Source organism: Crinia signifera, chromosome 2 (assembly GCF_055691185.1).
Source record: "Crinia signifera chromosome 2, ASM5569118v1, whole genome shotgun sequence".
Taxonomy (NCBI): domain Eukaryota; kingdom Metazoa; phylum Chordata; class Amphibia; order Anura; family Myobatrachidae; genus Crinia; species Crinia signifera.
The window spans coordinates 252,835,591-252,849,722 of record NC_139218.1 but is presented as its reverse complement, the minus strand read 5'-3'; the positions used below and the strand labels follow the sequence as shown (position 1 = coordinate 252,849,722).

General features: G+C 42.0%; 1 protein-coding gene across 1 annotated transcript in view; it reads left to right on the top strand.

The window, feature by feature from the left end:
* Positions 1-14,132, top strand: part of EGFL6 (EGF like domain multiple 6) — a 103,365-nt gene that overhangs the window by 30,942 nt on the left and 58,291 nt on the right. The window contains exons 3-4 of the mRNA XM_083174308.1: positions 488-580; positions 11,271-11,390. Coding sequence (XP_083030434.1) covers positions 488-580; positions 11,271-11,390 — 213 coding nt within the window. The remainder of the gene's footprint in view (positions 1-487; positions 581-11,270; positions 11,391-14,132) is intronic.

The window sequence follows — 14,132 nt, the reverse complement described above, 5'->3', positions numbered from 1 at the left end:
AACACCCTGTTGTTGAGGGAACCCACGTTGCAAGGAAACCCCAGCCGGGGCTCCATAGTAGGGGGATGGTTAATGTTCTAGCAGAGGGCTCTCTGTGTAGTTTTCCACCATTTTTCCAGGACTAGAACCAACTCTTAGGTCCATGGCTGGTTAAACTCTTTTGATTTTTCTACAGGGTTAGTAAAAAATAAGTTGTCCACTTCAGGACTGCGTTCTTCTGCTCTAAATAAGACACAATTTAAACCACAGATAAATAAAATGATGTGCGCCCATTATATCTTAGATTCTTAATTTTGTATTTATTCTATGCTTACTGTGTTTATACTGTATTATTTTTGTTTTAGTCTAGAGACAAAAACTAGAGCTTGAATCTCTGGGGGTTATTTGATCCTAAGGGAAATACTAACAATTATTTTAGCATACATAGGCAGTTGAATTATGATTATTGACATTAATTAATCATTTTTTTTTTTGTCTAATTTCTTAGCTGTATGTGAGGAGAACTGTAAGCATGGCGAATGTGTTGGACCAAACAAATGTAAATGTTTCCCTGGATTCACTGGAAAAAGTTGCAATCAAGGTACAGTATGTAGTATTCAATCAACTATGTATATGGTTATAAATTAATACATGTTTAATATTTTGGTAGATTTATATAACTATGGGTCACTGTCCTCCATTACAACTTTTCATTTCTCCTCTTCACATAAAGACACATGGGGGGGGGGGGGGTATTGAATATGGCATTCCAACTGTCGGGACGTTCCGACAGCCCCGGACATCCCAGACAGTAACTTGACAGTCGGAATTTAATGTTCCTGCTGTCGAGTGTCGGAAAGTTTGTGGATCGGTCAATACAAACCAACAAATATTGGAAAGAATAAAGAAGTGGGAGGTAGGAAATGAGGGTTGGCTGTGCCCATCTACTGGACAATATTTTTACTATTCTTCTTAAACCTGCCAATATGACAATAGAGTACAACTTTGTACAATTACCATCTTATAAATGAGGCTTTTCCTTGCATTATTGACATTAAAGTGGTTTCAATTTCACAAAATTTCCATTCCTCTTAATAATAGTCTATTGGGGGTCCATAAATAGCATAATGTAACCAGCCTAACCAGCCCCTCAAAATGATGGACAACATAACAGTAATGTTAGTGCCAGTGGCTGTGCCTGCCGGAACACCTGAATTGCTCCATCTAGTGGTTGCAAGGACACTAAACACTTGAATTCCCCCCATAGAGTTGAGCAGTGTTAGCCTTTAATTATATAGACTATTATTAGAATATAACTGTGACTGTAAAATATTTCACTGCAATTGTCAAGGTTCCATCCGTGAAATAATGCCCAGACGTCTGCCATTTATCTTTGATGTGTCTCAATTCATTTGTCTAGATACCATGGGACCTTTTAATCAATTAAGTCTGAAAAAATATGTGGCCAAATGTAATAGGGTGTGAGAATCAGAAAGTGAGAGATTTTGGGAGAGTGTTTCCATTTTTTTTTAAAGTGGCAATCAATTACATGGCAAAATCAACCTGGTTTTGCAAAGTAAATAATTGGCACTTTAAATTTTTTATGCAGAAGGCCCGATTTCCAGCCCATTTTTACAGCAAATTGTTCAGGATCGTGAACAATCGCAATCCAATGTGCACTCCTGCAGATCTTTAGCTACTGTACATCTTCTGATCTTCCCTGTTGCAGGGAAAATCAGAATACACAGTCAAAGATCTGTGGGACTTGGGTGCTCAGGCACTCGGGTATTTGGGAGTTGGGGCGTTTGGACGCGTTTTGGTGCTCAGGCGGTCGAGTATTTTAGAGTTGGGGTGCTTTGGCGAGTTGAGGCGCTTGAGTATTCGGGCATGTACAGGCGTGTTCAAGCGGTTGGGTATTTGAGAGTTGAAGCGCTTGGGCATTTGAGTGTGTTTAGGTGTTCAGTCAGTCGGTTATTTGGGAACTAGGGCACTTGGGTACATTTGGGTGCTCGGGCATTTGGCTGTTTGGGTGCGCTGAAACATTCGGGTGCTCGGATATTCCGGTGTTCGAGCTAGCTTGGCTATTGGGGCGCTTTCGAGCACTCAAGTGTTCAGGCTCCCATTTGATTGGCGGGGCGAGCAGCAGCAGGGGGTGGCGTGCGGTTGACAGGGTGAGCAATGTGTGCGCTGCACTAGAAGCCTGGTCACTGCAGATACAATAACAAAATAAAACAGATATTTCTGATATGTAATAAAAGTAAATTAAAATGGAAAATGTAAGTTAATAAAAACATAATATGTATACTACACCGTCTCCTGCCATGTCACACCAGCCAAATTCCTGAGTTGGGCATCTAGCGCTGTTGCGAATGGTTCCCAGGATTTCAACCCTGCTATGGACCATTCAACCCGGGTTCCTGGCCGGTGTGAAAGGGGTAGAGGTACTCACCCGGGTTGTTGGTCCACGGTGCGTGCGGTCCTGCTGGGGATCCACACAGGCTGCAGGCGCAGATGACAGGACAGATGGCAAATGAAGATGACGCAGCTCTCCGGCGCCCTCACTGCAGCCGGAGAGCTGTGTCATATGCGCCCACTGTCTGACCTGTCATCTGCTCCCGCCACCTGTTTGGATCCCCGGCCAGCAACCCAGGGTGAGTACTGTCCACCGCCATCCCACCTCCTGCCAGCCTCCTGAGTCTTGCCCACCTCCTCCCCACCTCCTTCCCACACCTGGCGTGAAAGGGGCCAACCCGGTAATGCCCCGGCAAGATTCCTGGACCGTATTCCCCGGTGGGTCCCTGCATTTTCAGGTGTGACAGGGGTATTAGGAGTACAGCTGGTGGTGCATGTACTGCTGTCATTCATGGTAAATAGACATAAACTCTGATACCATAGTATTTAGGGCTTATTGCCTTTGAAGGGACTGATTAACCAATAGGCTGATTAGGCTGTGGCCTAGGGCAGCAGGACAGGTGCAGGAGAAAAAATTGAGAGCTAATTTATTCCATGCTTGTTAGCTATCACCTGTCCTGGTTGTTAAGGTGATTGCCAGATAGCTGTGCCGATGTGACTTACTGATGGAACCATTACCTAATGTACATTGGGTACTTGTTTCCTAGCACGGCGCCCATCGGGGTACATCGCATGCCTTAAGTTAAGGTACTTAAGGCATGCGATGGACGCGATGGACCCGATTTTCTGTCTTTAACTAGCTCAATTGCCAGTAAAAGTGAAAATCGCGTTGGTCACGTCCATCGCGGCCCCTAATAACGGTACGCATCCTCCGACCTTTTCATACCCCCACTATCCACGTCGGCGTGGAGTTGAGAATAGAAAGTGTGGCGAGCGCAGCGTGGCGAGCCCCGAGAGGGGACGCGGATACCTGTGAAGCCCGCAAGGGGACGCGGATACCTGTGAAGGTATCCGCATCCCCTGGCGGGGCTCGCGGGGCTCGCCACGCTTCGGGCTCGGTGGCTCACTGCGCTCGCCACACTTTCTATTCTCAACTCTACGCCGACGTGGATAGTGGGGGTATGAAAAGGTCGGAGGATGCGTACCGCCGCCCCTCGCGGGCTCGCTGCGCTTGCCATGCTTCGGGTTGGCGTCAATACCGGGATGGCGTTAACAATGGGGGCCATTTGAAACATCAGGGGGGTTTTCTATGAAAATGGGGTGTTTCGGGGCATTTTACATTAAAATCAATGCAAAATCTGGTCTCAGGGACCATTTTACATTGATTCCAATGTAAAAATCGGGTCGATCGCATCACATGCGATTTGGTTGGCATGCGATGCGATCAACGCGATTTTTCCGACCCGATGCTTACAATCAAAATCGGTGGCGCCGTTCTAGGAAACAAGTACTGTACATTGTGCTAGAGCCAGTGCCAGCTGGTCAGCCTAAAGTCAAAGTCTCCTTCACACGCCACAAGCATCATATCATACATGCCAGTTGTATAACCTTTGTTACATGCACATGGGCAGTATGACTGGGGAATCTGGGAGAGCTCATACATATGTCTTTAGCAGCATTATAATGGGGGGTTACATGTGTTTGGCACCTGGACACTTTAATCAGGCCCTGTGCCTTTGATATGTTTTAAAAGTGGGAAACCCCTTTAAATGAAAGGGAAAACATTTTCTTCATCCTACCATCCATTTATGAGAATGTATCTAAATACATTCTTGAATTACAGTATTATGATTGTAAAACTGTTTATTGTCAGAAACAGAATACTATTTTGATCTGTTGTATGTATAAATTGTATATTATAATATCTTGGGAACTTTAAACTTCACAGAATCATATTTCTGAATTATTCTTGATTGCTAGCTGTGTTTGTGGACAGTACAGCCAAAAGAAATAAATGTAAAGAGCTCATTTGGTTTTGGGCATTCTTCAAGCAACTGTAGAATCATGCCTGACATTTCCTGTCCTTAGCCATGCTTTTCCACTCACAAGTGACTATTCTGTCTGGTTTTCTTTGCTTATTTACCAAGGGTTTGAGGTGGTAGCAAGGAAAAATAACTACCATTTTATCTATGTAATTTGATTAGCTGAGCATGCTGAGACTTGTAGTGCTAAAGGCTCCAGTGTCCCCATGGCTGCCAGGACATGATGATACTTTAGGAACTAGAAGTGCCAGCATGCCCTTCTTGCCAGGGCACACAGGGCATATAGTGCACCAAGGAAACATTTAGTTGAGTAACCGTAACTTTTTTTTTATTGTACTGGGCAGTTCTGCTAAAACACATAAGCTGAGTACACACTAAAGATTTATCTGCCCAAGCTATGTATGGGAGCAAATCTCAATACACCATTTGCTTTGTTCGGATACATTTGTCAAACAGCTTTAACCAATTTGTCTCAACGACAATGGGCCTGCTTTTTGAGTTGATCACAAAGCCAAATCTTTCTCAAATGGACGAAACCATGTGCACTGCAAGTTGTGCAGGGAGATTTAGATTTTGTTGGGATGTGCTCAAAGTTAAATCTAGATTGCAGTGTAAGAATAAAGCAGTCATTATTTATCCTGCACATAAACAAAATAATTCACCCAACTCTCTCTGCACGTTGCATTTTCCCCATCTGTAGTGCACATGATTTTTGCCTATTTGAGAAAGATTTTGCTTTTCAACCCTGAATCAGACCCAAAAGACATTGAGACAAATTTGTTTAAAAAAATTCTCTGAACAATCGTTTGTATCCAATTTGCAGGGTTTCGGAGCAAATGGTTGACTGTCACCTGCGCCCGTATTTTACCAGATTTTTGTTCCCATCAGACATATTGGACAGATAAATCTGTCTGTGTGTACCCATCTTAACATTAAAGCTGGGTACATACAAAAATGTATCTATCCAGTCTATGTGGTGTGAACAAAAATTTGTTAATGTATGACAGCAAATAAGAATTGAACATTTGGTCTCTGGAAAACAGATAGCAGTCATTCAGAAAAATTGGTTAAATCCATTTGATTTAACAAATTTTCTAAACAATGTTTTTTGTCCATTTCCAGTGTTTGGGAGCGAATGGTTGAATGTCATTTAATCCCATGCATTACCAGATTTTTGTTCCCACCGGACAGATTGAACAGACAAATCTTTAGGTGTGTACCCAGCTTTAAAGCAATTGCCTAATTTCTAGTTCACAGGCTTCTAGCTAGAATAGCCAAGAGCAGCTGGTCACCTACTAAGCACCTCTGGTTATTGCAAAAAAGGGCTTCACAGTATTTTCTATTTTTAATCTGCTCTTGGATCAGTATTATGCTGCTTTCCCACTGCAGACCCGTTTTAGTTTACAGGTAATCTTAAATGGTATTTAGCATTCCCACTGCAGCAGATTACAGTTTCAAATGCCATTTAAGTACCATTGCCATTGCAGGTAAAACGTTTTAGCTCTTCAAAACGTTTAGTGCCTGTGACAATGGGTCAGGCCTGTCTTTCCTTGTTGATATATATATATATATATATATATATATATATATATTTATATATATATATATATATATATATATATATATATATATATATATATATATATAGATCTATAGATCTATATATATATATATATAGATCTATGTCTATATCTATATATATATCTATATAGATCTATATAGATATATATATATATATATATATATATATATATATATATATATCTATATAGATCTATATATATATATATAGATAGATATATATCTATCAACAAGGATAGACAGGCAGCTTGGAGGGGGTAGAGGGGGGAAGCTGTCCCCGGGTGCTGTGGGGGTAGAGGGGGGAAGCTGTCCCCATGTGCTGCGGGAGGAGGGGGGTCCCTGCTGCTGCTGAGGGGAGAGGGGGTACCTGTCAGCCTGACACGGCGCTGCCGCTGCTGTATCTCCCCCCCGGCGGCCGGTCCTTGCGGCGTATGTACAGTCAGTGTCGGCGGTCCCTCTGGCGCAGGGGAAATAAGTACTATTTCCCCTGCGCCAGAGGGACCGCCGACACTGACTGTACATCCGCCGCAAGGACCGGCCGCCGGGGGGGAGATACAGCAGCGGCCGCCGGGGGGGGAGATACAGCAGCGGCCGCCGGGGGGGGAGATACAGCAGCGGCAGCGGCCGCCGGGGGGGAGATACAGCAGCGGCAGCGCCGTGTCAGGCTGACAGGTACCCCCTCTCCCCTCAGCAGCAGCAGGGACCCCCCTCCTCCCGCAGCACCTGGGCACATCTTGCCCAGCGCTGCATGCTGTGGACCCGCTGCGGGTGCCTGCACCCGCAGCGGGACCATGTACACCGCCATTTACACGGGACCCGTGTAAAAGGTGTAAAAGGGGTATAACAGGACGGGGGCGAGGGGGAGGGGGGGGGGCGGAGGGCAGCGGGGCGTACCGCCGGGCTGAAAGTGGTTAATCTTTCAGCCCGGCAGCGTACACACACGGAGATGATTGCTGAAAAAAATCAGCAATCATCTCTACCGTTTAAAGATGCATCCCCATCTTAAACGGTAGATTACCGTGCAAAACCCTGCTCTGAAAACGGGTTGAAATACCGTTTAACTTTAAACGGTATTTCAACTCTGGCGCTTTCCCACTGCAGCCTTAAACGGTATTTTGCCCTCAAAAATCGGCAAAATACCGTTTTAAGGCTGCAGTGGGAAAGGGGCATAACCTATCAAGCAATATTGTTTCTTTCTGTACAAAACAACAAATGTATTTACTGATATATATATGCCTGTATATTACACAGTAACATCTGTGTGTTAAAATCACTTGCAAGCTGTAACCTCTTGTAACCTGCTGTAAATTGCAGGAGTAATGAAGACATTCCTGGTAAATGAGCCCACTATTTTAAGTGGTGTTATTCCCTTGGAGCTAAAAAGGATAACACATGTTACAGATGACACAAATGGTATAATTTGTCCTTTTTTAATATTAGCAGTCTTAGAGCAGATGTATTAAGCCTTCGAGAGTGATAAAGTGGAAAGAAATAAATTACCAACCAATTCACTCCTAACTGTAAATTTTCAAATACAAACTGTAACATATAGGAAAAAGAGTGCACTAAAAAGCAACAGTAAAAATGTAAATATAAAAGTGCATAATTTAAGAAACATATAGTATACAGAATAAAAATAGTATGCTGATATATTTTCTAGCTAGCAAGAAGGTGCATAAATGGTGAGTATTATAGTCACCCATTGTCTTTGATCCTGGATTGTCCAATATTAACTATGTCCCCAAAATGATTGGTAGCGGATATGTCCAAATACTTTAGTACATACGGTACTCTTTACCTAGAAGTGCGCCCATCGTGGCCATCGCGGGCATTGAATGCACTAAAAAATCGGGTGCGATGCGACCGACGCGATGCCCGTGATTTCCCATTGGGAACAATGTTAAATGTCTCAATTGACCCGATTTTCCTGTTCAATGCCTCAATTGACCCGATTTTTCCATAGGAAACAATGTTAAATGGGCCACAGAGGCCAAATAGGCACCCTGAAGTGTGAAATGGCCACCCCAATTGTTAACGCCACCCCACGATCAACGTCAACCCGAAGCGTGGCGAGCGCAGCGAGCCCGCGAGGGGCGGCGGTACGCGTCCTACGACCTTTTCATACCCCCACTATCCATGTCGGCGTGGAGTTGAGAATAGAAAGTGTGGCGAGCGCAGCGATCCACCGAGCCCGAAGCGTGGCGAGCGCACGCGGATACCTTCACAGGTATCCACGTCCCCTCGCGGGCTTCACAGCTGTCCGCGTGCTCTCGCCACGCTTCGGGCTCGGTGGCTCGCTGCGCTCGCCACACTTTCTATTTTCAACTCCACGCCGACGTGGATAGTGGGGGTATTAAAACATCGTAGGACGCGTACCGCCGCCTTTCACCTTTCAAGGTTTTGCAAAATTAACAAAAAACATGTGTTTCAATAAATTATTGTACACAATGTACACAAAATAAATACTTTAAAGAACATATACACCCAGAACTTTTAAATCAACTTACCGGAGAAGTGAATAAAATTGATTATCTCATTACAAGTGAATAGTTAGTACATTGATGTGTTGGAAGAAGGAAAAATGATAAATGGTCAAATTGTGAATGCTAGATTACTGGGTCAAGACAGGTCCTGTGGAGTGCCCTCTCACAAACAATAAGTCTCCAATAATACTTTTCTCTAGTCTCCAGTAAGACTTTTATATAATCTCCAATAAGACTTTTCTCTAGTCTCCAGTAAAACACTTCTCTAGTTTCCAATAAGACTTTTCTCTGGTCTCCAATAAGACACTCCTCTAGTCTCCAATAAGACTTTTCTCTAATCTCTAATAAGACACTTCTCTAATCTCTAATAAGAGACTTCTCTAATCTCTAATAACACACTTCTCTAATCTTTAATAAGACACTTCTCTAGTCTCCAATAAGACTTTTCTCTAGTCTCCAATAAGACTTTTCTCTAGTCTCCAATAAGACTTTTCTCTAGTTTCCAATAAGACTTTTCTCTAGTCTCCAATAAGACTTTTCTCTAGTCTCCAATAAGACTTTTCTCTAGTCTCCAATAAGACTTTTCTCTAGTCTCCAATAAGACTTTTCTCTAGTCTCCAATAAGACTTTTCTCTAGTCTCCAATAAGACTTTTCTCTAGTTTCCAATAAGAATTTTCTCTAGTCTCCAATAAGACACTTCTCTAGTCTCCAATAAGACACTTCTCTAGTCTCCAATAAGACTTTTCTCTAGTTTCCAATAAGAATTTTCTCATTAAGTGACAGATCCAGTAGTTGAAACTTGTAAAGGCTACAGTATATGGTCTCCTGGATGGTATCTGCAGGCTCCTCACTTGTTCTGCATCTCACAAATGTTCTTCTGTGTGATCTAAACACCTCAAACTTGAACTCCTTTGTTCATAACACTTTTTCCAAACTTCCTCTGTCCAATGTGTGTTGTTTTGCCCATATTAATCTTTTCCTTTTATTGGACAGTCTCAGATATGGGGCCTTTTCTTTGTCACTGCCTAGAAGGCCAGCATCCTGGAGTTGCCTCTTCACTGTAGATGTTGACACTGGCATTTTGCAGATACCATTTAATGAAGCTGCCAGTTGAGGACCTGGGAGGCATCTATTTCTCAAACTAGAAACTATAATGTAGTTGTCTTCTTGCTCAGTTGTGCCCCGGGGCACAGCGGTAGCGCTGAAACGGGATCACACCTGTGTTCAGGTGCTTATCGCTACTGCATATTGAGCCCCAGGAATATATACATTGTATCTGATAATTGTTACATCCTGGATAAGGCATACACACTGTAAGACTGTCAATACCAGACATAACTTTTCCACTCTTAAATTTCAACCAGCGTGCTTTATAAAATTATTAAATTATTCAGGGACAGTGTGAAGTGGGGTCCCACTAGGTGAGGATATATTATATCCTATTTAAATCACTCAATGTTGTCCTATGTGTTTTTCGTGTTTTTTTATATCTTCGCAACTATTTTAATGAAACCAATAAAAGTAATGTTTTATTATTAAATTCTCTTTTGGTGCACCAACCAAAGACACCCTTTCCCTGTCCTCCCCAATATATTCATTCTATGTCTATAGTAGCACACCCTCGCATATCGAAATATTGAATACTAATAGTGCACAAAGAGGGTCCACCCGCATAATAAGTTTGTGATTTTTTTCTCTCCCCAATCTCTGTGCCCCGGGGCCTCCCACTTCTTTTTCTGATCTGTTTAGAGTCAGTTTGTGCTGTTCTCTGAATGGAGTAGTACACACCGTTCTAGGAAATTTTCAGTTTCTTGGCAATTTCTCGCATTGAATATCCTTCATGTAGAAGAACAAGAATACACTGTCGAGTTTCACACAAAGTTCTCTTTTTCTGGCCATTTTGAGAGTATAATCAAACCCACAAATGTGATGCTCCAGATACTCAACTCGCTCAAAGGAAAGCCAGTTTTATAGCTTCTCTAATGAGTAAACCCATTTTCAGCTGTGCTAACATAATTGCACAAGGGTTTTCTAATAATCCATTAGTTTTGCTAACGCGATTAGCAAACGCAATGTACCATTCGAACACTGCAGTGATGATTGCTGTAAATAGGCCTCTATATACTGTACCTATGTAGATATCCCTTAAAATAACAGACATTTGCAGCTAAAATAGTCATTTACCAGCAATAAATTAGTGCTTTTAGTTAAAAAATAAGGTAGTTTCTATAAAGTGACCCCAAACTTTTAAACAGTAGTGTAGTCAAACTTTCACCTTCCTCAATATAAATATATATATATATATAGAGATAGATGAATGGGTAACAGGACGGCACTCCAATGATGACAACTGGTTGATGCCCAGTTGAAACGGCTGTCGGGACAGCCCGTGTTGCTATTACCTGATTATATGGAATAAACACGCTTTTTCTTCACCTAAACCTACGTTTGAGTGCTGGTCTTCATCCTTCTACGGGGGGGTAAGTGTACTATATATATATAGAGAGAGAGAGAGAGAGAACTCTACTGATACGATCAGCTTATTCTCATAATAAAATAAACCCTTGAGTCCCCATCAATGAATGTGTTACATCCTTGTCAGCATAGTTATATTGTACATGTTACCTAATATCCCATTGTGCTGCTGGTTTCCTGTATTATCTGCTCTATTCTCTGGTCTCAGAGTAAGGTTATAGCATGTCCTAGTAAGGCGCATGAACTACAAATAACCTCATTTCATTTTCCAGCTCAGACTCTTTCCCTTGGCAATATATATATATAACCACTGCAATCTATGTGTCCGCATATTTCTGAATCAAATGTATTTTGCAGATTTGAATGAATGCGGTCTGAAGCCACGTCCCTGTGAGCATCGCTGTATGAACACTCACGGCAGCTACAAGTGCTATTGTCTTAATGGCTACATGCTGATGCCAGATGGCTCATGTTCAAGTAAGTTATATCAACAGCAAAGATATATATGTACTGTAGTTGTGTTCCATTATTTCCAGGGCTGGATGCTGTTTATGTCTGAACATTAGTCTTCTATCCTCAAGATACCTCATATATTAAACTAGGTGTGAAGCCACAGGAAGCCTGTAAACCAAAATGTGCAATGGCTATAGTTGTGACCAATTTTGATGATATGCGTGTCTGTATTTTATTCAGTGTGACTGGAGAAGTCATCTTCTTGCATTCCAGAAATAATAATAATAATAATTATTATTATTATTATTATTATCATCCTTTACTTATGTGGCACCCCAAGGGGTCTGCCTCGCCTTACAAAGTACATATGCAGAAACAGTATGAATAAAATAAGAGAAAAGTGACTTACAGTACAGAACATTGCAGGACATGGACAAGGTTTATAAACATTTCTGTATCCGCAGTAAGCTTGGGGTATCCAATGAGATGCAATCTGTTTTCTGCCAATAAAAACAACCTTATATTGCAATTTATGACCAATGGTCATTATCACGGCATCCAATCGCAGCCCTTTTTATCATCCCAAAAAGGACCTGTGATCAAGGGATAACACGAGGGATCTAGGATAAGTTCCAGATGCCATGTGTATTGCAGTTCGACGGCTGCTTATTGAGGATTATGCTTTGGATGCACCTGAAGCATAATCCCAGATAAGTGTCAGTATCAGGGGGAAGAGCGTTTTGTAATAGGGCTAAAATATGTTAAATTACCTCAATTAATAGGATAGGGGCTCTGGTTGTGAGAGCTTACAATCTAAAGGAGAGTGGCATATCAATTTATAATTATGTACAGGTGCAGTTGGGTGCTGGACGCAGGGCTGGCAACAGAAATCTTGGGGCCCGGAACACTGATGTCTCTGGGGTCCCCCCAACACCGAATGCGGATTGTTATTACATTGCATATTGAATATATGTTTTTATTATTAGAAATAAACAGATAATTCATATTTACAACGCAATATAATAGGGAAGGGCACATCATTGTGCGTTGTGTAGTTTGGTGTGTTGCGTGATGTCACTAAACTCATTAGTACGGGTAGCCAGACAGGTGATTAGGCAGCCCTGAGTCCCTCAAAGCCTTGGGGCCCCTCAACTTCTTGGGGCCCAGTACAAGTGCCCCCTGTGACCACCCTGTTGCCTACCCTGACTTGACGACAGCCTGACAGTTGAGATTCCGATGGTCACTACACCGACATCAGAATACTAACTGTTTAAATGCCCCACAGTCAGTATACTGATTATCGGAATCCCGACTGTCGAGGCGTTATACTACACCCCATTGAGTCTTCCATATCCAGAATTAAAAATGCAGATTTTTTTTTTTTGCGAGATAATTATACTTTCTGTTTATTCAGTGTACACAATTAGTTTCATGCACAATATGATTAAACATATTTTATAAAATGAACTTCAGGCTATATGTGTACATGGTGTATATGAAGCAGACAGTAAATGCATTCTGTGTTTACACAGGTTCAGTGACGTGCGGTGAGGTTAATGGTTGGTGAGGCACTGGCTTGGTGGAGCCAGCACTGACCGGCTCTGTGGGGAGCGCTAGGTCCGGGTTGCTTCTGCGCTGACAGGCAGGTGCGGGAGCTGCCGTCTGCATAAGCAGCTGAGACCAGAAGAGCAGTTCATGCCTGTCAGCAGAGAATCAACCCGGACTCAGCGATCCCCGCCTCTCCCCTAATATATCCTGACTAAGGCTATTATGAACCGAAATGTTGCCTTAATCCTGCCCTACAATAACCACACTATTAGCCATAAAATTTCCAGAAAGTTTTTCACCTCTTAAAATACCAACTAGCCAAGTATGCAAAAATGTATACAAACTTGCATGTATTATACTGTACTATATATATCAAGACACCCAATTATTTAAGAGCCACTGCTGGTAAAGAAAAAAAAAACACATGCGGCCAAATGTACTAGCCTCTGAGTTCAGTGGCTGTGCGGGTTGCCGTCAGAACTCTGAGGTTTAGCCGGCATCCCGCACAGCCACTGAACTCAGAGGCTAGTACATTTGGCTGACATACTTCTTTCATTTACAAATACACTTATTTTACACAAACACACACCTCTGTCGCTTAAACCATACTTGCCTACTATTGAAAACTAGTTTCAGGAAGATTATAGTTTGTAGCAGAATGTTCATGCGGCAAACTGTTTAGTGGGCGTCATGCTCCACCCATAAGGTGTGTTCAGCTCCATGTATGGGCATCTCAGGAATGTGTCCTCCAGTGGTACATTGAGTGAAAACTAAATTACTAAATGCTGTATTCACTTTAAAAAAAAATTTGCATAAAACTGTGCCAGCCTTTTTAAAGTAATATACAAATGATATCATCAACATGTAGATAAATAGGATACAAACTTTTGAGTAAATAAAAAATAAAAGGATTATAGATAAAAGGGCTGTAGCTTATTTGCTATAGACATGGTCTATAAAAATACAAAAAAAAATGCATGAAAAATACAAACTAGCATTGCCCAAACCTAATAATAAAATAATAATATTAATGCTATACAGATTTATTCAAATCTTCATACTTATAATGACAGGCTTAACCTCTAGTCTGAAGTAATTGTGCAGAGTTTTGTAATTTGTAACTAAATGTTACACATGTATCACTGTATTCTGCAGGACTGTTCTGATACTTGTGTTGCTCTATGAGACATTACAACTATACAAGTTTAATTACCAGTC